Source organism: Rhinolophus ferrumequinum, chromosome 3 (genome assembly GCF_004115265.2).
Source record: "Rhinolophus ferrumequinum isolate MPI-CBG mRhiFer1 chromosome 3, mRhiFer1_v1.p, whole genome shotgun sequence".
NCBI classification, from domain to species: Eukaryota; Metazoa; Chordata; class Mammalia; order Chiroptera; family Rhinolophidae; genus Rhinolophus; species Rhinolophus ferrumequinum.
This window is the reverse complement of record NC_046286.1, coordinates 2,432,341-2,453,890: the sequence shown is the minus strand read 5'-3', so window position 1 is coordinate 2,453,890 and position 21,550 is coordinate 2,432,341. Positions and strand designations below refer to the sequence as shown.

The window sequence follows — 21,550 nt, the reverse complement described above, 5'->3', positions numbered from 1 at the left end:
CCGACCAGCCACCTGAGGAAGCCTTCTCTACCCGCGATCTCACAGCACTATGTTTACAGGGGGGGGAGGGGTTTGTGCGGGAGCAATAAAAGGAAAAACTGAGGCACGAGACCGGCAGGCGTTTTGCCCATCACTGGCGCTTGCTCAAGCCAGGGGCCCCTCTCCCCGAGGCTGCAGCCGCACCTGGAAAGGCTGCACAGTGAGGTTGACGCCGCCGTGGGGCTGGGGCTGCAGGGAGGGCAGGGCGCCCGCTGGCGGCAGCAGCGTGAAGGCCTGCAGCAGGCGCGCCAGCACCACGAACAGCTCGAGGCGCGCGAGCGGCTCACCCAGGCACACACGCGCCCCGCAGCCAAAGGCCAGTGCGCTGGGGCTTGCGCCGGGTGCCAGGAAACGGTCTGCGGGGGGAGAACAGACCCGGGGTCAGTGGCCGCAGCGACCGGCCCGCCCTGCTCCCATCCGCGGGCACCCAGTCCCGCCACGTACCCGGCCGGAACTCGTGGGGTTGCTCCCAGACCGTCTCGTCCAGGTGGGCGCCTTGGAGGTTGGGGATGACAACCGTGCCCTCGGGGATGTCGTAGCCGAAGATGCTGAGGGCAGGGTGGAGTTAGAGGCCTGCTGGGACTCCGCTTGAGGTCCCACTCACCCCTACCTCTCGGGAGTCACCTGCTGGGCCGCGTGGTGCGGTGCGGCAGGGCCAGGGGCACCACCGGCCGCAGGCGGAGCACCTCCGCGATGGTGGCGTTGAGCAAGGGCAGCCGTGAGCGGTCCTTATATGGGACTCGGGAGCCCCAGGCTCCGGGGCCCAGCTCGCGATCCAACTCCTCCTGAAGTCGCTGCTGAAACTGGGAAACGGGTAAGCCTGGTGTTGGGGCCCAGCCTTGCCGGTGGCCCTCCCACAGCTGCCCAGCCACCTCGCCAGCCATGCCCTGGAACCACCTATGGGAGCCTTGGTGCCAACTAGGAGAACCCCCTTACACACCCCCTGGGGTCAAGCACAGCCTGCTTGAGGGTGCAGTGACAGGCTGCGAGGAAGGAGCCTTTGCCCGCCCCCAGGGCACACCTCAGGGTGGTGCAGCAAGAACGCCACAGCCCAGGACAGGGTGGTGGAAGTGGTCTCGGTGCCACCGATGAAAAGATCCACCACAGACATATGCACGTGCCCTTCAAGGAGCTGTCCAAGGCCCTCTTCCTCTCTCGGCTTCTGCACCCCCTGGAGCATGTAGTCCATCATGTCCCGCCACTGGCCGGCCACCATGCTCTCCTGAGGAGGGAGTGGTCAGCCTGAGTGCCTGCCTGGGGGACAGGGGTCTGGGGGTGGCAACTGGCCCAAGACGGAGCCAAAGAAGCTGCCTCGCTCTGGGGCAATCACCTCACTGGCTGTGGGCTAAGGGGGTCCGGGCCACGCAGTGCCCACCTTGTGCTGCCTCAGTTGCTTCTCTACAATGTGGTCCCTGTTCTCCACAGCCTGCTTCAGCCTCCGGAGGCCTGGGGAGGGAAAGAACTGGGGCCGGGAGCAGAAGAGTGTAGCTGCTGGGAAGGAAGCCTGCCCCCCCTCCCACTTCTCCCAGGAGCTAGGGCTGTCTGGGCTCCACCTCCTCACCCTGAGAAAGGGAATGATGTCCAAAATTTGGACGGACCAGTGGTCCCAGGTTTTCATCAGGTCTTGGACACAGTCATGGAAGGTATGTACTAAGGTATCCTCCTGCCAGAGAAGGAGGGAATCCTTTCAGTTCAGGATGAGGAGAGGGCCTGGGAGGGGCTGAGGGGTGGGGCCAAGCTTATGTGAGGGCCAGAGAGCCTTGACCTTGTCTCCAAAGGTGAGGTAGCAGATGATGCTGCAGGTGAGGAAAGAGAATTCCTCCTGGATGGCCACAGGGGCGCCAGCCCGGGCTCTCATTCGCTGTGGAGGAAGCGCACGAATGAACCAGGCCAGGGCTGCTGGGAATGGTGAGGCCGACCTGGGACGACTGTGGGCGGCCAGCCTCACCTCACAGAACTCCTGGGTCAGCTGCTCCACAAGGGGCTCCATGGAGCTGCGCACGCCTAGCAGCAGGGCAGAGCGGGTCAGTCTTTTGTGGGCCTTCCAGAGCAGGGAGTAGTCCCCAAGCGAGAGGTCCTGGTTGTGCCGCGACACCAGCTTGTCTGTGAGTAAGGGCGGGGGGAGTGGAGGTGACCAGGGAAGCCGCTGGCCTGCCCTTCCCGCCTCCCTCGGCCCCAGCTTCTCCCCACCCCTTACACGATGGTATCTGGGGTCTGCCGGCAAAGTCCACCCACTTCCTGACCATGGCCTCCTCGATTGTCCTCTTAGAGTTCAGCACCACCACATCTGGGAGACAGCCGGAGCGGGGTGTCAGCAGGGACAGCACCAGCACCCGCACCACCTCAGTGCAGTGGGCTAGGCGGGGAGCAGGCGCTCACCTTGCAGCCCCAGGCGGAGCCTGTAGATCGGCCCAAGTTTCTGGGCTAGGCCAAGCAGATACATGGGGAGGTTGGGCTGCCGCAGGTGCAGGAAGCCGGGGACAAGAGGTGGGCGGTGCAGGCAGCTGAGCTTCCACTGGCCCCACAGCAGGCGGCCTCCGGCCAGCAAGCTCAGCAGCAGCAGCAGCCCAAGGAGCAGCATGGCCAGAGACACATGCAAAGGCCCGGGCCCAGCCACTTATAGCTCTCAAGGCCCCATCATCCGTCTTGCCGCTCGGGCTGTCTGGGCCTCCCTTACTTCTTCCCTCAGGTCCCTGCCCACTGTCCCACCCCCAGAAATAGCACATTCTTGGAATGGCACCAGGCCCGTTGGCCTTGGGGAGCCCACATTTCAAAGAACAGGCCTTTCCTTCTTTCATCCATCAAAAAGAAAGGAAGGAAAGCTCAACCCTGACCTTTCTCCCACAGCCAGCTTCAGCCTTCTGGCCCCACGTCAACAAGGCAGGAAAATGTGCCCACTCTGGCCTGAGCCCTCTCCCACTACCACTCCTCCTTGGACCAGCTTACTGCCGCAGAGTTTGTCTCAGAGAGAAAATGGCAGTCCCTCCCTCATACGCCCTCCAGGACCGTCTGAAGAACAAAATGAGATGAAAGTGATCTGTGTGTTGTTCTTTTAACTCACAGATGGGTGACCACGTGGCCTGGTTTGCCTGCATTACCCTGCTTTGTACCCATAGCCCCGTGTAATCATTATCAGTGCCCCATTTCACTCTCAAAAGTTGAAGATGAAGAATTATCTGGCCCCCATTTCGGAGCTCTTACCATGTACCTGGTACTTTTTGGTTGTAAGGGAAAGAGACCAACTTGAGGGGCTTGAGCTAAAAGTAAGAATCATTGTACAAATATAGGGGTGTCTCACAGAACCCGTGAGCAGGAGACCAGGAGAGGGGACCTTCCCGGCAGGCCAGGGATAGGGAGCGGGAAAGCCCTAGAGACGGGCTGTTTCCTCACTCCCCACCCCTCCCGCCTCTTTGCCTGTGGTCCTGGCTTCTGTCCTGTCTCTGCAGTCCAGAGGCTTGCGTCCCAAAGGACAGGACTGCCTTTGGGCTCAGAGTCCACAGGTTACAGGTCCACCTGAGGACAAGTGGGGCTTCCCGGCACAACTGAATGTGCCCCCTGCCCCAATTCCAAGGTCCCCAGGAAGGAACTCAATAGCCACAGCTGGGCTCAGGGGCCCAGCCTATCCTGGGAGCTGTAGCCATAAGAGGTAGGGTCCCCCTGGACCAAGAAGGACTATCAGGGACCACTTCTATGAGTGAGGCAGCAGTTGAGGGGCTTAAAGGACGGGCTTGGGGAGAGAATATTTTGAAGAGGAGTGGCCGGGCTCAGTGAGATGTTAGGGCCTCCTGGGGGCTGAGGGCCTGGAGCCCATGCCATTCCCCCAGTTCCCCATCCCTGGCTCTGTGAACTGACCCCAGAGCCCAGGGGTGGAGGGTCCTTCTGCCCTCAGAGCTGGGCCCAGAGCACAGGCTGTGCTGCTGGAGAGCCTGAGTTGAGATCCTGGCGGTGCCACCACTAGCTTGAAGGGCTTAATGGAAGACCTCATGCTGCGATTCTGGGGTTAGGTAGTAACAGCTGCCACCTTCCTGAGCTGCCCTCCCAGACCCAGGCCATGTCTTGCCACAACTGCAGCTGAATGCCTGGCTCTTACAAATGGGTTTATGCCAGCAGCATGCTGACTGGCGTTGGGGAACGAGATCTGATGAGCAAGCACAGGGCCACGCAAACCACAGCGCTAGGAAGCGTCTGAAATACTGGGACAGGGGGGAACTTCTAAGTTGCATGGATAGGAGTGGACTCCGTCGCTAGGAGAGTGACCTGGCAAGCTGGTGCGCTTGTGAATATCCCTTTATAAATTGACACCAGCCCCATCTCTTCTACCCCCACCCCAAATCCCAATTCCAGACATGATGAATCCCACGCAGTACCCCCAAATATGCTCTGTCCCGCGCTGGCCTTGGGCCTTTCATATTTTGTTCTGTCCCAAACGCCCTCGTCTACCCCCACTCTCTTTGCCTGACTCCTCAGCCTTCAGAACCCAACTAGATGTCACCTCTTCCTGGAAGCCTTCCCTACTCCCTTTCACATCCCCCCCGCCTGGCTCAGGTGCCCCAACTATGCATCCCTCAGGACCACACAGCTCTCCGACATCACTCCTTCCACAGAGGATGCAGACCTGGCATACAGGGTATGGAGTGAGTGTCCCACGAATTTCTGTTGGATGATTGAATTGGATGATTGAATGGCAGGCTGCTGAACTGTCTCAGCAAATTTCTCTAGATGGATTTCTAGGTCAACCCTGAAGACCCAAAGGGTACCACTAAATGGTGGGGAGCTAGGCAGGCAGGTAGAGAGGGTTGACCCCAGTAGAACAGTCTCTTCCGAGTATTAACAAATACACCAAAGGCAGCCTTTGTTTAAAATCAGTGCCCGGAAGAAGAGATCATCAGATCTGGGGATGATGCAACTCTGGGAACATTACCTAATGCCACTGATTACAAGATCAAATTGTCAACAGGCTTTCAACAGACCAGGTTTCAGCTAAAAACAACAGACCCCAGGACTGCCAACTGTGCCAGGACAGCGGGGTACATGTGGCTGGACAGCCACTCAGAAGGCAGAAGGCTGAGGTGTGAGCTGAGGCGCAGTGACGGGCTGCACAGGCCAGTGCGGCCCCGCAGGCACAGCGGGAGGGAGGTCTGGGGGGTGGGGGGGTGCTGGATCCTCAGGTGAAGGCTGCTGCGTCACAAGTCTGCTCGGGGTGGTCCCATGATGGACTGAACTCCCAGGGAATCACCTGGGGATGGTGAGGCAGAGCTTCACCCCAAGGGCCATCCAGGCTCTGAGAGCCAAGGGTTAGCAAACCCTGGCCTGGGCCCCCCAGAACCCAGAGGCGCGAAAGGGACACTGGCCTCAGTCCTGGAGACACACACAGACACTTTGCTGCTAACGGCCTTTATTGAGTCACTGGCCCTGCACTGGGCTGTTCAGGCGACTGGGCCCAGCAACAACCCAGGCTCAGGCTCCTCATGGGGGAGGTGAGCAAACAGGCCTTACACCTGGCAGCCCTGAGTGCTGTACTCCTGGAGGAAGTCCCGGAGCTGGGCACAGGCTGCCCGCTGGCGGGTACTCTGGCACAGGCGTTCCGAGGGCATCTCCTCAATCCAGCTGTTTGAGTCCAGTAGGTACTGGGGGCTGCAGGGGCAAAGGGCAGTCAGCAGGGGTCAGGAGGATGGGCAGACAGGAGGAGAGCATGAGGCACCTGGCTTCTGAGGGGCAGGGCCTAGGCGCTGGGGGTCCCTTCCCTCAGGAGGTGCGAGAAGAGCAAGTGACCCAGGGGCCCCGAGAACTCACTGTCCCTTGAGGTCATAGGTGGCTCCATCCAGACCCATGATCAAATATTCTTTCCCAGGTTCCAAGTGGAGGCGGCAAGAGGCTCGAACCAGGAAGTTTCGGGTCTGACCAGCAGTGGCCTGAGTATCCTTGGCTGAGGGAAGAACGTGCATAAGAGTTGTCAGAGGGGGAGAGAAAGGGCAGGGTGAGCACAGGATCAGGGGCCATGCCGACCTTCTCTCATCTAACCCTGCCACTCCCAACAGGGAGGTGTGACCTATTGGGACGAGCCCAGAGCTTCTAAGAGGCCGGGGGATCTAAGCTCAGACGCTTCTGAACTTTTACTCTTCCAGGCAGACGGGCCCTAAAGCCAGACCTCAGCCCACTCCCTCCCCCAGCCCTGCCCACCCACAGGCCCATTCCCTTCATACAGAAGTGCAGGACTTGGGTGATACTGGTCTCAAAGAGGCGGAAAGCAGCTCTGGCGTCTTCTCGGAGAACCTTCACATGGAAGCCTATAAGGGAGTTTAGCACAAGGAAGGGAAGGTGAGGAACCCGAGGCTGCGACGGCTGCCAGGTGGTGCCCGACAGAGGCTGCCTGTGGGCCTGGGAGAGGAGCAAGCACAAGAGGCCCTCAGGGCGGCCGGGCACAGGCTGGGCAGGAAGACTGACCGTACTCCACGCGGGGGTAGTAGCAGGCAAACTTCATCCTGTAACCATCCTCCTCCACCCGCCCCCGCTCCAGGGCACGGCGCTGTCGGGGGCACTTCCCTGAAGTCAAAGGCCCAGGTGAGACAGGCAGGTCCCGGCCACGCCACCTTCCCCGCCCGACTGCCCGGCCCGGGTCTCACCCTCAGCACACTGGCAGACATCGGCAGAACACAAGGTGGACAAGAGTTTGCTCTTAGTTGGTGCTCCGTAAAACACAGAACACTTGTACTCTGAGAAAAGCAGAGAGCAGTTAGGGCAAGGGCCCCCGTGTGTCCCATCCTGTGGGCCATAGGACTCCCCTGCCCCGCCCCCTGCCCCGGTCCCCGATGTCCCACATGGGCACCTACCCCAAGCCTCCCGAGGGCCACTGCGTGCTCACCGGGGTTGTAGTAGTCGTACAGGGCCGCGCTGGCCGGCTGTACCAGTCCCACGGGCACCTCCTGCACAGCTCCAAAGCCCACGCACTCCCGCGAGGTGGGGACCTGGTGTGGGGTGCGAGGGGAAGTCAGGGACCCCTCCCTGGGCCCTCCAGGCCACAGGGTTGCATTTCCTTGGCTCTCTGGTTCCCGCGGGTCTCATCTTCAGTGGCCTTCACATTTTGTTACCTTCCGGCCACCAGAACTCTACAAACTGCTCCCAAGGTCCCTGCTGACCTCAGTGCCCAGAAGATGACTTCATCCCAGTCTCAGCCCCCGGCCCCTCCACAGCCTCTCATCACGGACACATTCTCTGTGACACTCCCTAAGCTCAGGGCTAGCTTCGGCCCCCCTGCTTCTGACCCGGTTCTTTCTGACACGCCCTCAGTCTCCCTTCCCAGAGGCCCAGCCCCCAGCCCTGACTTCCACCAAACCCTTCCAGGCTGATGATTCCCAAGCCAAACTTTGAGCCTTAGGATTTTTGCAGGATGTATAAATTCTCCAAATTCACTCTGCCTGCCCCCCAAACCCACTCACCCTCCTGACAGCCTTTCCATGTTACCCTGGGGCCTCCCTTATCTGCCACAACCTAACGGCAGCTGCTATCACTCCACCCATCCTCTGTGACCCTGCGGCTCGTGTCCAGGCCCAGAGGCCACTCCTCGTGTCCACACTGGTCCAGTCCAGCCAGGTACCCTGCCAGGTCCCTCCTAAGCTGGTCTGCTACATGCTCAGCTCCCTCCCAGAACTCTTCCTTGCCCCTCGTTTCCCATGTGCTTAATCAGACTCCCCTGCCTGGCTTCCCGGGCTGACAGGGTCTGGCCCTCTGCACAGACTGGGCAGGGGGGCTCCTCTGACCCACAAACACCAGCTAATGGTGTTACTGTATTAACACGCCCTTTTCACATTTTCTCCAATAGGTCATAGTAAATGTTCAAAAAGTTTTTGATAATTCTTTGTTTTAGCCAAATAAGGCCACAGAAAGACCAAACAACTCATCCATGACCAGCACCACTTCATAAAAGAAAACACACTTTAACATCAAAACCAAAAAACTAGGAAGGTCAATAAAAAAAGAAAAAAAGGAAAACCCTCAAGTTGAGTAAGTGCAGCTTTCTGGAAGGCTCACTCCCAAGCCCTCCCCTGCTGGCTGGCACCGGCCCCCCCCAAACGGCATTAGGGACTCAGCCCCTGCCCCCTGCTGGCAGTGGGGCCTCCCTGGAGGTCCCCCCATAACTTGGCTCTGACTCGCTCCTGTACTGCCTCCCTGCTCATACTACACGTTCCTTCTGGGAGCACCGGCTGCTGCTACAGTGTCTCCCGGGAAACCTCACAGCTCAGTGTCCCAGGGCCACCCATGGCCTCCTGTGTCACCTCCCCTGCTCACCGAGTCGAAGTACAGCAGGACGTGGGGCCCCTCGGTCTCAAAGTGACTCACGTAGCGGTCAGAGAGGGAGGTCAGCTGTGAAGAAGGGGAGATGGTCACGGGGAGGTGGCCTTGGGCCCTGCCTGCGACCGGGCGTAGCTCCTGGAAGTGCTGTGGTGCTGGCCCAGGGCTCCTGAAGGCACAAGGGGTCCCTCTGGGCGGCCAGCCACACCTTCTCCAGGTCGGCCCGCAGGGCGTGGAATCCACTCAGGAGGGTGATGTCCGCGATGGCCATGCCTGACAGCCCCAGCTTGCCGTTCCGCCTGCAGAGACACGCGCCCTGTTGGCGGGGTCCCACCTGAGCGGCGGGCAGCCACCTTGCCAGGGTCCCCCCAGCCAGAGCCCCGCTCACCAGATGCACACAGTGTACTGCACCCTGGACTCCTGCTCCTCGGCCACCTTGGGTACCTCCCTCCTGCGGCGGCTCCTCCGCCCCTCAAACAGCTGCAGGGGTGTCACGGGCGGGGTTGGGGCCCCCGGGTCGTCGCTGGCTAACTCGTAGTCCTCGTAATCCTCATAGTCCTCGTTGGCTTCCACTGCGGGGGGGTGGGCACTGTGACTCGGCCGGGCAGCAGCCCCCACGCCACCCATGGCCTCCCACCCCAGCACTCACTTGTGTACTCCACGTGGCCCATGACGGTCACCTCAATCTGAAGCTCCTGGCAGGTCGTATTCTTCATGTCCAGGACATTGTAGGTACGAAGGACCTGGCTCAGCAAGGGGCATGGAGAGAACACAGGGCGTTTGGGGCCACAGTCCTCTCTCCAGGGCCACCTAGGGCATCTTTTTTTTTTAACTTTTATTTATTTTAAGTGTGTTTTTCCAGGACCCATCAGCTCCAAGTCAAGTAGTTGTTTCAATCTAGTTGTGGAGGGCGCAGCCCACCATCCCATGCGGGGATCGAACCAGGAACCTTGCTGTTCAGAGCATGGCACACTAACCCCTTGATCCATCCGGCTGCCCCACCTAGGGCACCTTGAGGGTTTGTTTTTGTTTGCTTTGGTTTTTATCCATTGGGCTAAGGGATTTGAGCCTTCGGGCCCTTCCGTGACCCTTCCTAACCAGTCCACAAATAGGAACGGCCCAGGTGTTGGGTTAGAAGGTGAGACAGAGGGGGCAGCAGGACCTGGCCTCAGGGGCCAGCACTCTACACGGTGAACAGAGGAGGCTGCAATGGAGTGTTTGGGAGAAGCTTCTGGCTGAGGCTTGACAGAGAAACCGAATTTGTCATGTGGGACAAGAAGCAGCGGAAGGGCATTAAGGTAAGATCTGTGCAGGTGAGTAGGTCTGTCCGGCCGGGGAGGTGGGCAGGGGCCCAACCACGTGTAAGGAAGGGTCCAACAGCGAACCTGACTAGTGCTCTCAGAAGGTCGGTCGCCCTGCACTGTGGACGGGGTGAGGCGGGGTGGGAGGGAGAAGTTCCAAGACAGCCCCGAGTCCAGGAAACGAGTGACAAGGGCCCGGGCTTCAGGGGAACAGAGGAGGAGTTACTGGGGCCACAAGACGGGCTCGGCAGGGGCACTAACACGGCCCCCAATGTAGCAGCTGGGCTCCTGGTGGGAAGGGCTGTCAGCCAGACAAGGGGACACGGGAGGAAGAAAGGGTCTGTGACACACACTGTGTGTGGCCTGTGGCTCGGCAGAGGCCTGGGTTCAGGCACTGGGTGTGTAAGCCATCGGCACTGAGGGGGAACAGGAAACGACAGGTGCCGAGAGATGGGGACCAGAGTGCAGGGAGCACACCCAGGACGGAGGCCGGCAATGCCTGCCCTGGAGTGTCTTCCTCCTCCTGACCATGAGCTCTGCCCACAGGCCTCCCACTCCAGATCCTGGCTCTTCCCTTCTGGGCCCGGGGGTCCCGTGCTGGCGGTTCTCACCTTCAAGGTGCCTTTGGTGTTTCCTCCCACCTTCACACTAATCTTGCTGCCCAAGGAGAACTTTCAGGAACAGAAAAGGGAAAGAGATGTCAGCAGGGCACAGAAAGGATGCTACTTGTTGCTCTAACTTAGCTCCTCCCTAAAAACAACGCTTCCTCCCTCCCCACCTCACATTTCCACAAAGTTTACACCTTCACGAGCATGATCTCACTTCAGCCTCTAAAACCCTGTTGGTAGACTCTGCACATGTTATTTTCAGATGAGGAAAATAAAGCTCAGAGGTTCGGTGACTTTCTCCAGGTCACACAGCCAATGATCCTCCCACAAGGCTGTCAGGAAGAGGTACCGGGGATTCCGCAGGGTTGGGAGCTGGAGGGTTCAGGCCTGGCCGCAATAGGCCCAGGTGTCATGGCAACCCAGGTGAAAGTGGGGTTCACCTGCAGCTCCTCTTCCAGCCCCTGAATTTGCTGGTTGTTCAGCTGCAGCACGTGGGATTTGAACCCATTGCGGCCCATGGAGCTGAGGTTCACGTTGAGCTCTCTCTCCTCAGTGGTGTGGGAAGCGATCCAGTATGCAGACAGGGCGTCCAGGGCGATCACCGTGTCCTGGGGAGGTTGGACCAGGACTCAGGCCCTTGGTCTCAGGACCACCCACGCCAGAGCCCCAGGGCAGCCCCTACCTGGGTGCTGCGGAAGCCCCCTTGGAAGCCGCCCTGGTGGATGAGCCAGGCTGCGGCCTGGTCAGCCATCTCCGCCTTGCCCTCCCAAAGCAGCAGGTGCAGCAAGCCATAGGCTGTGGTTTCGATCCACAGGGCCGGGGCCTGGGGCACGGGGTCTGACGGGCTACGAGAAGCCGGCGTGGGGGACACAACGTTGCTCTGAGAACTGGCGACCGAGCCCCAGTACAGGTAATCTGGAGGTAAAGGGAGACCTACTGGTGAGGGAGGGATCCCAGTCCCCGGCCCCTGCTCGCTCCCCTGTGACCGCAGGCTCTCCTGACTCTGCCCCAGTCATACCTGCTGATGTTTTCATTCCTTCTTGGGGTCTTTGTTCAGTTTTTCGCTATGGGCACACTCAGGGGTCCCCAGGCCTCCCAAACCCCAGGCTCAGTCCCAGGAACCCTCGACGCTCACCGCCTGTCTCTTGGGCCATGGCCATGAGGTTGTTGTGGGCCACATCCTTCAGGTCCCCAGGGGCGTTGGTCAGCGTCTGCGTGTAGGCCGTGATGGCGGATGCGTGGACACCCAGCAGCCCAGCACTGGCTTTCTCCCCCAAGAATGAATTAGCATTGGAGATGGAAGTTTCCTAGAAGAAAGTATGGAGGAAGGTGTCTGGGGGCTGGACACCTGGGTTCCTGAGGAGAAAGGGAGAGCTGGGGGCCAGCGGAGGGCAGACACAGGGGCGCCCTTACCACTCTCTGCTTCAGCTGCTCTGCGTCCTTGTCCTGGAACATGGCCAGCCCGTGATGGAGGGCGATGGCCACAAAGGCCGTCAGCGCCACAGTCTCGTCACTTCCTACCAAGCCCCCCTGCTCAGTGCGGGGAGAAAAGATGTCAGCCAGGGCAAGTGGTAGTGAGAGCCCCCACCTGTGCCCCTCGGCCCAGCCCCCCAGTCCGCACCTGCATGCCCCTGTGGATAACTGGACAGGGGTCCTTGAATGAACCGTCAGCCTGCTGCTGGGACAGCAGCCAGTTGGCTGTCTCCTGCAGCTTTTCAGGTGAGCCGCCCACCTGTTCCTGGGCCAAACTCAGTACCTTCAGCACAAAGGCCGTGAGCCTGGGGTGGGGGGAAGGGTCAGCTGGGGATAGATTGGTCGCTACAGGCACAGCCCCACTCCCCCAGGCCCTGTGAGTCAGCCTCGCGCTGTACCTGGCTCTGCCCAGCAGCCCTGGCACCTCTCAGACCCAGAACCACTCTCCCAACCTCACCAGGTGCTGCTGTCCCGATGTAACCATGCCCCATAGGAACCATCTGTTTTCCGAAACTGCTGGATCCGCATGTAGCCTTTGAGAAGAAAGGCAGTTGCTGAGGTGACACTCACTCTCCCACTATTTGTGCCCAAGGCCATGCTCCCCATTTCCAGCAGGTACGCCCCCTCTTCCCTCCACTGGCCACTTGGGCTGCCCACTTCCATGAACTGCCCTCTCCTGGCCCCCATCCCTGCACCCAGAACCTTTCTGGATCAGATCCACAGCGTGGTCCTTGGTCTCCGGGGGCAGTTTGCTCCACTGCTCAGTCTTGTCCAGGTAGCGGGAAGCAGCCAGTGTCGGAGCCAAGAGGGTCATGGTTTGTTCCCCACAGCCCTGAGGAAGCCTCAGGAGGGAGGCCAGGCCTCCTGGTGACAAGGCCCCACCAGAGCCCAAAGTTTCCAGTGGATCTGAGGCTATAGGGAAAGGAGAGGCTTAAGGATAGAGAGCAAGTCTGGGGACCCCAGGTCAGAGGGTCTTGGGGTTATGGGATCAAATAAGGGTCCACAGGTTTCACATGAGTCTGAGAGTGGCCCCTGGGAAGGGACTGGGGGACACTCCTACCTGTGACCCTGACATGGCTGCTGTGATCTGTATCAGGGATAATATTGGGATCAGAGTTGCCAGGAATTTCCAAGGTCCGGCCTCGGTGGTCTGGGGAGACAGGGGAAGTTGTCATTCTGTCCTGATGTCCGCATCTCCCGCCACCCTTAGGACACTGGCGGTGGGGGTGGGGGGGTGACTCACCCAAGGGGTTAAGGTCATAGACTATCTCCTCCGTGTGCACAGCCCCTTCCTTCTGTCTCGGGGGAAACAGAGCTGTGAGACCTCACGGGACTGCAGCCGGCCCTCCCCGTGCACGCTCCCCAGGACTGGGGTTGGAACTTCAGAGTTGGATCAAAATTACAGAAGACGTAAACTGAGCAAGGTGTTAGGTGTGGGTGTTGGGCCTCTGGCCAGGCCAGCAGAGAGGGTGGTGGGAGTTGGGGGTAAATCTGGGAGCCTGGGGACTTGGATTCAGGGGTGCTCCATTCACCTCAATTTGTAGAACCTTAGACACTGCGTCCCCTACAGGGAACTCCAAGGACCCTCGAGCCACCACCTTCAGGGACACAGCAGCAGCTGTCGTGGGCACCACAGAGAAGCCAACGGGCCGGGCAGAGCCTGCAGGCACTAGCACCTGCTGGGCCAGCCCTCCGCCCCCAGGCAGGCACAGCCCCTCCACCGGGGACACATGGACGCTCACCTGGGGACAGGAAGATGGGGATGGCCAGGGCCCGGCCCGTTAGGCTCTCCACCCCTCCCCCGCCCAGCTCCCACTGGCCCCCTGTGCACGCAGGCTCCCACAGGGCCTCACAGTCAGATTTTTATCCAGGTAGTTGTAGAGGACAGGCCGCAGCTCAAGCTGCTCAAAGCGGCGGACAGAGAAGGGCAAGCGGAGGTGCAGGTGGAATTCTCGGAACACTCGGAGCCGGACAGGTGTGGCCACACACAGGCCTGAGGGGGGCAGGGGTGTGGGGGAGGGGCAGAAGTCAGAGGCCTGGGAGGACTCACCCCAGGTCCCACTAGGGAGGGGCTGGGGACCCACCTCCACTCCCCACGACCCTGCGCTCAGCCTCCCAGTCCCGTGCATGCAGTCATCCAGGTCTCTGCACCCCCTTCCTTACAGTAAGAGACAAGGCCTAAGGACGGAGCCTGGGTCGAGGGGGCATGGTGAAGGGAGGCTGGAGGCCCGGGCAGGGCCACCTGACCTGTGCTTTTGGACAGGCTCACGCCATGGATCTCCCACGTGGTCAGAGAGTCAGGAAGCAGGTGGGACAATCTGTGACGGGAAAGGGGAGAAACCCTGTCACAGCCTGGGCTGGCCCCAGATGCTGCCCAGAGACAAGGCCGGGCCCACCACACGCCCTCACTGGAGGAAGCGGTCCACTGGTGCCAATCTCCAGAGCCAGTTCTCCGGGAAGAAGCTTCGCACAAGAATGTCATCTTCGTCCATTAGGTCCTCCTCCTGCAGGAGCTCCAGAGCTGGGGACCACGGTGGAGGGGAGTGAGGAGGAGGCCGTTCTGCCCTCCCAGGTGCCCTGGCCTGGCCCCCAGTGCCACCCAGCCTCGGGCCCTCACCTCGAGCCAGGCCCACCTGGCCCCTGGAGTGGGCCTTCTTGCGCAGGGCTTCGGCAAACTGGCAGCAGGACAGGAAGGGCTCCCGGCAGGCCGGCTGCTGCACACGCGCCACCCGCTGCTCACAGGAGCGCCTCATGGGCAGCCGTGTCAGCCCATCCTGGCAGCAGCGCCTGGCTACTGGGGAAGTATACTGGCCCACTGCAGGGCCAGGGGAGGAGAAGCATAAGGGAACAAAACGGAAACACGCCTCATCCCCCAGCCTGACCTCCAGGGACACAGGACTCATCCTGAGAGACCAGGAACTCAGGTGCAGAGAGCCTCCTGCCCACCCACCAGCAGCCCAGAACTTGGAGCTCTGGCTCCGAATACCACATACTGGCTCCCTCAGGAGCAGAGCGGCCAAGACATACACCCCTCTTGGGCCCAAGAAAAGAGCTGCGTAAGCACCCACAACTCACACTTCTCATTAACTGCCTTTTGAAAGTTCACGTTTCTCTTTTTCCGGGTTTTGTTCTCCATAGGACAGCTCAGACCTGGTAGAGAGCAGCCAAGCCCTACAATGTGTGGCCGCCCACCTCCCCTCCCAGGTCCTTTCCCAGGCCCAGCCCTTGCCGCCCCTTCTCCTCCTATCTCACCCCTCAGGCCCCCCCCTTTCCTCCCACCACCCACCCCACTTCCTCCTCTGGTCTCACTTTTTCTGGCTGAGGTCAGTTGGTTTCCATCAGAAAAGGCCAGACCAGCTGCCTCGAACACCTGAAGGGCACTGTCCCCACCCCCAGGACCACAGCTAAGGTCATAGCTGTTCATAACTTCGAAGACCTGGCAAGAAAAGGCAGGGATGTTGCAGAGACAAAAGTGGCCGAGGGGCAGAGTCAGCCACTCTGCTGTGGATGAGGGGCAGGGGATGGACAAACTTGAGACACAGACAGTGGGAAATAGGGACCACAGGGACCAAAGCTTGAGGGAAGACAGGGAGGAGTTGGAGGGCAGCCTGCGTGAGGTCCAGGGGCTGGGCCCGGACTCGGGGCTCAGAGCAGCAGGACAAGGAGTCACACAGGCTGCGGAGGGCTGGGGAGGGGGTCGTGACAAACCTTGCCCATGTCGAGGGGCCTGTGGGACCTGCCGCCCACAGCATACAGAGCCGTGTCTACAGCACCCAGGGCCACCAGGGCTGGAGAATCTGTGTGCAGCTGGAGCTTGACAGTCTCCCCAGGACGGTACTCCTTGCGGCTGTCCACTTTTAGCTCCAGCTGGCAGAGGCAAGCAGGGGGGCAGTCAGACTGAGGAGAGCTTTTTCTTCTCTCTCTTAACCTGACGCAGACGCAAGCCTTCTCTCCCAATGCCAGTTACCTTGCCCTCGCAGGCCCCAGCCTGGACGTCCACTCGCAGGGAGTTGGCCACCGGGAGCCCCCCATGGTAGTAGAAGGCCACAAAGTAGAAGGAGGGTGCCAGGTGATGATCCACAAACACAGACACGGAGGTCACGGTCTTCCTGGGCTCTTGATTCACAGACACAATCTGGCCCCTGGACAGGATCTGGGAAGAGTGGTTCCCTCTTCACCCCGGGGCTCTTTCCTGCCCGACCCCTCCCTGTCCCCTGCCCTTCTCTGCAACCCAGCTCAAGCACACCATGTAGTAGTAACGAGAGAAGCTGGCCTCACTGACGCCCACGGCTCGCAGGTTCAGGTTCACCGTGTCCCCAACACGAGGGGGCTGAGGATCCAGTCGCTCAATGGACAGAAACCCGGCAGTTCCTGAGCGTGGGGCTCTTACGGTGAGCTTGGCTATGGCTGGATATGGGGAGCCTGCAGACACCTGGAGGGAGGGGCCGGGCGGGGTGCAGCAGGGTTAATGGCCAGGACCCAGGCACCCAGCTTCTCCCCCCAGCCTGGGCCAGGGGTACTCAGGAACCCAGCCTGCCCTTCCTTCTCTCCCCAAGCTCTCCTGCGAGTCGGAATCCTACCAAGAGCTGCACTTCTGAGATGGTTGGAGGGACAATGATGGGAATGATGACTCGGCCACTCCCATGTGTGTTTTGTTGAAAGTTTCGTATTTCAGGAGCAGACCCAGGAGAAGACAACGTGGCAGCGACTTTGACAGGAATGCCAGACGCTGGGGAGCCCGACATGTCTCTGGCCAGGGCCTAGGTGAGTGGGGGTGGGCAGGGAAAAGAGGGTGGTCAGAGAGGCTTTGGGCCCTCCAAACAAACACCCTCCCCCCAACTCCCTCTCCGCCTCCAGAAAAAACCTGCAGCAGAAAGGGGGCCCCAGGCACGAGGTGTCGCTTGGTGTGGCTAAGATCCAAGGAGAAGGGAGACGACACAAAACGCCAGGATGTGAGCTCTGCCTCCTCCATCTCTCCCCCTGCAAGACATGGGGCCGAGCGAGGTGGAGGAGGGAGACCCAGGAGGAGCAGCAGGAGAGCTGGGGAAGCAGCTCAAATACTTCCTGCCCACCAGACAGTGAGCTCCTCAGGGCACAGGCCACCACCTCCCATTCATCTCTCTGTTTCCTGAGGCCGACACAGGACCCAGCACACAGATGGTGCCTAATGTGTCTGCTGGACAGATGGATGAATGGACGGACAGACAGGAGGAAGGTACCGCTTCCCCAGAAACCACCCAGGAGTGAGGTTGGAGAGAGACAGTCTTCTGGGTCTTTCCTGGCTTTGGGTCCCAGGTGAGGGTCAGAAGGGAGGACAGTGGTGTCAGGGCTGGAGAACACAGGGTCAGCTCTGAGGTCAGAGGCGAGAGTCTGGGGTTATAATCGGGAAGCCACTCACCTGGAGACTCAATGATGGCTGCTGCCACGTAGAGGCGCAGCCCTGGGAGGTCAGTGAGATCCATGTTAAGCTTCTCCAGAGCACCCTGAACCTCAGCCTCGGAGAGGGACATGTGGCACTGGCCATCTACTAGCTGGGGCAAAGAAGAAAGCAGGGCCTGGGGTGAGGCTTGAGTCGCCCCCTCACCTCCTCTCTCCCCCGCCCCCCTCACCTCTTCTCTCACCCCCACACCCCTCACCTCTCTCACCCCCGCACCCCCTCACCTCCTCTCTCCCCCCGCCCCCCTCACCTCCTCTCTCCCCCCGCCCCCCTCACCTCCTCTCCCCCCCGCCCCCCTCATCTCCTCTCTCACCCCCACCCCCCCCCTCACCTCCTCTCCCCCCGCCCCCCCACCTCCTTTCTCACCCCCGCACCCCCTCACCTCCTCTCTCACCCCCACCCCCCCTCACCTCCTCTCTCCCCTCGCCCCCCTCACCTCCTCTCACCCCCGCCCCCCCACCTCCTCTCTCACCCCGCCCCCCCACCTCCTCTCTCACCCCCGCCCCCCTCACCTCCTCTCCCCCCCACCCCCCTCACCTCCTCCCCCCCGCCCCCCTCACCTCCTCTCCCCCCCCGCCCCCCTCACCTCCTCTCCCCCCCGCCCCCCTCACCTCCTCTCTCACCCCCGCCCCCCCTCACCTCCTCTCTCACCCCCACCCCCCCTCACCTCCTCTCTCACCCCCGCCCCCCCTCACCTCCTCTCTCCCCCCGCCCCCCACCTCCTCTCCCCCCGCACCCCCCTCACCTCCTCTCCCCCCACCCCCTTCACCTCCTCTCCTCCCTCGTCCTCCTCACCTCCCCCATACACCTTCCACCCTCCTTCCTACCTTGGTCTGATTCTCCAGCCCCGAAGGAAAGTCTTGTTACCATTCTCATCGAGGAGCCCAAAGCGCACATATGCCACCCCTGCACTGGCTTCCCGTAGATGTACCTGCCACCATGAAGAGATTGGGAAGGGGGTGGGTCGAAGGCTAGAGGAAATCATGCAATGGTCTGGGAGGGTCGGGGGAGGGAGGCTGGGTGACAGAGGGAAATGGCTGGGTGACTGAGTGGGGAGCCCTGGGAGCAGGGTCCAGAGTTACCTTGCCTGGATGTCTAACTGGATTTCACCAAGAATGCCAGCTGCAGTCAGGATATAGGGCTTTCCAGGGATGATCTTCACCTCAAAGTTGGGAAGGACTGACCCGGGACAAAGGATTAGGCAGGTCACACTATGGTGAAAGGACTCTTTAAAGAATCCCCTCCCCTCAGGACAGTGGCACCCATATCTCCCTGCCCCTGTCCTGCTCCCCCCACGTCTTCTTCTAGCCCTCACTCCCTTCAGGAAAGAAGGTGCTTGTCCCTCGTGTCTCTGACTCTCACCATATTTCTTCACCTCAAACTGGGTGCTGCTGTTGGATTCCGGGCTGTCTGAGAATCGGGCTGAGATCTTCCAAGTGCCTGGCCTGAGGAGGGATGAGGGAGGGCTCAGCCCACTGTATGCTATGCGAGTGAGCCTGTATGAGAGGGCCCGTGGGAGAGGGTCCGTGGGAGAGGGCCCGTGGGAGAGGGCCTGTATGAGAGGGCCCGTGGGAGAGGGTCCGTGGGAGAGGGCCCGTGGGAGAGGGCCTGTATGAGAGGGCCCGTGGGAGAGGGCCCGTGGGAGAGGGCCCGTGGGAGAGGGTCCGTGGGAGAGGGCCTGTGGGAGAGGGTCCGTGGGAGAGGGCCCATGGGAGAGGGCCTGTATGAGAGGGCCCGCGGGAGAGGGCCCGTGGGAGAGGGTCCGTGGGAGAGGGCCCGTGGGAGAGGGCCCGTGGGAGAGGGCCCGTGGGAGAGGGTCTGTATGAGAGGGCCCGTGGGAGAGGGCCCGTGGGAGAGGGTCTGTATGAGAGGGGCCCGTGGGAGAGGGCCCGTGGGAGAGGGCCCGTGGGAGAGGGCCCGTGGGAGAGGGTCCGTGGGAGAGGGTCTGTGGGAGAGGGCCCGTGGGAGAGGGCCCGTGGGAGAGGGCCTGTGGGAGAGGGTCCGTGGGAGAGGGTCTGTGGGAGAGGGCCTGTGGGAGAGGGCCCGTGGGAGAGGGTCTGTATGAGAGGGCCCGTGGGAGAAGGTCTGTGGGAGAGGGTCTGAGGAGAGGGTCTGTATGAGAGGGCCCGTGGGAGAGGGTCTGTGGGAGAGGGTCTCTGTGGGAGAGGGTCTGTGGGAAAGGGTCTGTATGAGAGGGCCCGTGGGAGAGGGTCTGTGGGAGAGGGTCTGAGGGAGAGGGTCTGTATGAGAGGGCCCGTGGGAGAGGGTCCGTGGGAGAGGGTCTGTGGGAGAGGCCTGTGGGAGAGGGTCTGTATGAGAGGGCCGTGGGAGAGGGTCCTGTGGGAGAGGGTCTGAGGGAGAGGGTCTGTATGAGAGGCCCGTGGGAGAGGGTCCGTGGGAGAGGGTCTGTGTGGGAGAGGGCCTGTGGGAGAGGGTCTGTATGAGAGGGCCCGTGGGAGAGGGTCCGTGGAGAGGGCCCGTGGGAGAGGGCCTGTGGGAGAGGGCCCGTGGGAGAGGGCCTGTGGGAGACGGTCTGTGGGACAGGGCCTCTATGAGAGGGCCCGTGGGAGAGGGCCTGTATGAGAGGGGCCTATGTGAGAGGGCCTCAGACAGCCAGCAGCTGGCTCTCTTGGAAGAGGATGGGATTGGGGTAGTGTCGCTGGGGGCAATCCCAGGTGGGGAGGCTCACTCTGAGATGTCTGGGATCACAAAGTCATCCTGGAAGATGGATGAGGGAGTATGCACTTCCCTCTTCCGCACACGGAGCCCGTGAGAGTTCTGTGATGGGAGGAAAAGTTGTCCATGGGCGGGCAGTCAGATCAGTGGCCCCAGCCTCATCAGGAAGGCCGGATGTCTGGAACTCACCTCCACCGTGACCGTGAGGGTGTCAGTGGAAGGGCGCATCTTTTGATCCAGAGCAAAGACCCGGTACCGAACTGGAAGTAGGGGGCAAGAGACGTGAGTGGGGGTCCATGTGCAAAGGGGGGCACTCTGTGGGGCTCATCCTGGTCCCCCACCACGGTCCCCCCACCCCAGTCCCTCAACCCCAGTTCTCCCGCAGTTTGGGGCCACCCCGGTCCCCCCACCCCTTCGAGGGAGGGAGAGGAGAACAAACCTTGCTAAGCAGCCTACCTGTGTGGCAGTTTCATCGCTTAAGGGCTGGGAGGGATTAAAGGTGGAGGCCCTGGGCTGAGACTCACCCCGCTGGCCAGGGTTGTAAATGGGCTGGTCAGTCTGCAGAAAGAGGTGCCCCCGGCGAGAGGAGAAGAGCAGGTTCACGCCCTGAATGTCCACCGTTTTGGACAGAGCGCTCTTCAACATGGTGACTGGGCACTAGCTGGACCTCAGGGCCTCCAAGGAGGCTTCCAAGGCCACAGTTCTGTGCATCTTCAGGGAGCATCTGTCAAGAGAGAGAGAAAGGGAGCAGGTCAGAGACAGAGCAGAAGGAAAAAGCCAGAGACAGAAACAGGGAAGGAAGCGTTTGGGAGGGAGGTGGGAGGGGAGGAGGCAGGTGAGAGACAGAGGGGGACAGAGTGTGGCGCTAAGCAGTAGCCGGAGGGAGGGGCGTTGTTACCTGGAGGCTGAGGAGAATGAGTCTTTTTCTGAGGTGAGGCTGAAGTCCACCTTAGGAGAGCAGCGGATATTAAGTTTGTATGGGTTTCTCAGGAACACTGATCCTTTCACTACCTGCCCCCGGGGAGCATCGTGGAGCTGCAGCCCCACCGATAGGGGGGCTCCCAGGTGAACCACGGACGGAGAGAACAGGAGCAACCTAGGGAGAACAGGCAAGGGTCAGCCATCAGCCTGGCCTCCACGAAGTAGGCCCCTCTACCCGGCTCCTGAATTGCGCCACCACCCCCATGCCTGCTCTCCCATCACCAGCCTGCCCGGCTCCAGCACCACAGCACCCTGCCTCCAGGACCTGGGCTTCTGCAGAGACAAGGCAAAGAAGCTGGACGCCCAGATCAGCCCCCAGAGGAGCCTCATGGCTGTAGGAGCCAAGGACGGATCAGACGCGTGTATGTCTGCTCCGTTCTGGTCGGCCTCTGGCTTGGAGCGGAGTTCTCTGGACTTTGCTCCTCCCTGGCCCAGAGAAGCCGGGAAAGCACGTGACAGCCAAGAAATGCAACTGGCCTCAGGCCCAGTTTTGGGGTTGGGGGGGCACTCTGGACACCTGGGTCTCTGAGAGAATCTGAAGGAATCATGGCCCAGAGATAGATCCCGTCCTTCCCTGTTAACCCATCACCCCAGGCCCTGGGCACCTCCTGTCTGGGCTTATCTGGGTGCATGGATGTGTACACACGTGCTGTGTAGTGGGTGTAGCACACCATTGGTGACACAGGGCTTGTCAAGGCCCTAACTAAACAAGATACTAAGACACTGGTCTCTTACTCTAACCCCCA

The 21,550-nt window shown here is 60.9% G+C and overlaps 2 protein-coding genes across 4 annotated transcripts; both read right to left on the bottom strand.

Annotated features, from left to right (window-relative positions):
• Positions 1–111: 111 nt before the first annotated feature.
• Positions 112–2,620, bottom strand: LOC117016499 (steroid 21-hydroxylase). Of its 3 annotated transcripts, none has more exons than XM_033095827.1 (10): positions 2,419–2,620; positions 2,237–2,326; positions 1,988–2,142; positions 1,799–1,900; positions 1,601–1,702; positions 1,415–1,501; positions 1,061–1,261; positions 664–842; positions 484–587; positions 112–395 (listed from the first exon to the last, which is right to left on the bottom strand). In XM_033095827.1, exons 1-10 carry the CDS (start codon positions 2,618–2,620, stop codon positions 145–147), a joined length of 1,473 nt encoding a protein of 490 aa, XP_032951718.1. In that variant the 3' UTR covers positions 112–144. The 3 variants fall into 3 exon arrangements, with proteins under 3 accessions (XP_032951718.1, XP_032951707.1, XP_032951724.1); XM_033095816.1 differs by having other exon boundaries at positions 1,805–1,900; XM_033095833.1 differs by lacking the exon at positions 2,237–2,326.
• Positions 2,621–5,417: 2,797 nt separating this feature from the next.
• LOC117020465 (complement C4-A-like) lies at positions 5,418–21,230 on the bottom strand. Its single transcript, XM_033102975.1, is given in 45 exon segments — positions 5,418–5,673; positions 5,833–5,965; positions 6,243–6,326; positions 6,484–6,582; positions 6,663–6,752; positions 6,902–7,004; positions 8,326–8,400; positions 8,537–8,627; positions 8,717–8,900; positions 8,978–9,071; positions 10,241–10,300; positions 10,678–10,845; positions 10,920–11,152; positions 11,373–11,544; positions 11,651–11,767; positions 11,859–12,015; positions 12,168–12,243; positions 12,413–12,622; positions 12,771–12,860; positions 12,954–13,005; positions 13,243–13,452; positions 13,564–13,703; positions 13,958–14,028; positions 14,120–14,231; positions 14,328–14,525; positions 14,786–14,860; positions 15,020–15,146; positions 15,419–15,577; positions 15,678–15,863; positions 15,957–16,142; positions 16,291–16,470; positions 16,575–16,690; positions 17,109–17,241; positions 17,975–17,991; positions 17,994–18,050; positions 18,053–18,078; positions 18,230–18,326; positions 18,510–18,592; positions 19,837–19,925; positions 20,013–20,083; positions 20,348–20,472; positions 20,474–20,547; positions 20,722–20,741; positions 20,744–20,919; positions 21,070–21,230. Coding segments are annotated over 45 exon segments (5,223 nt in total). The 5' UTR covers positions 21,135–21,230; the 3' UTR covers positions 5,418–5,531.
• Between the last annotated feature and the right edge of the window lie 320 nt (positions 21,231–21,550).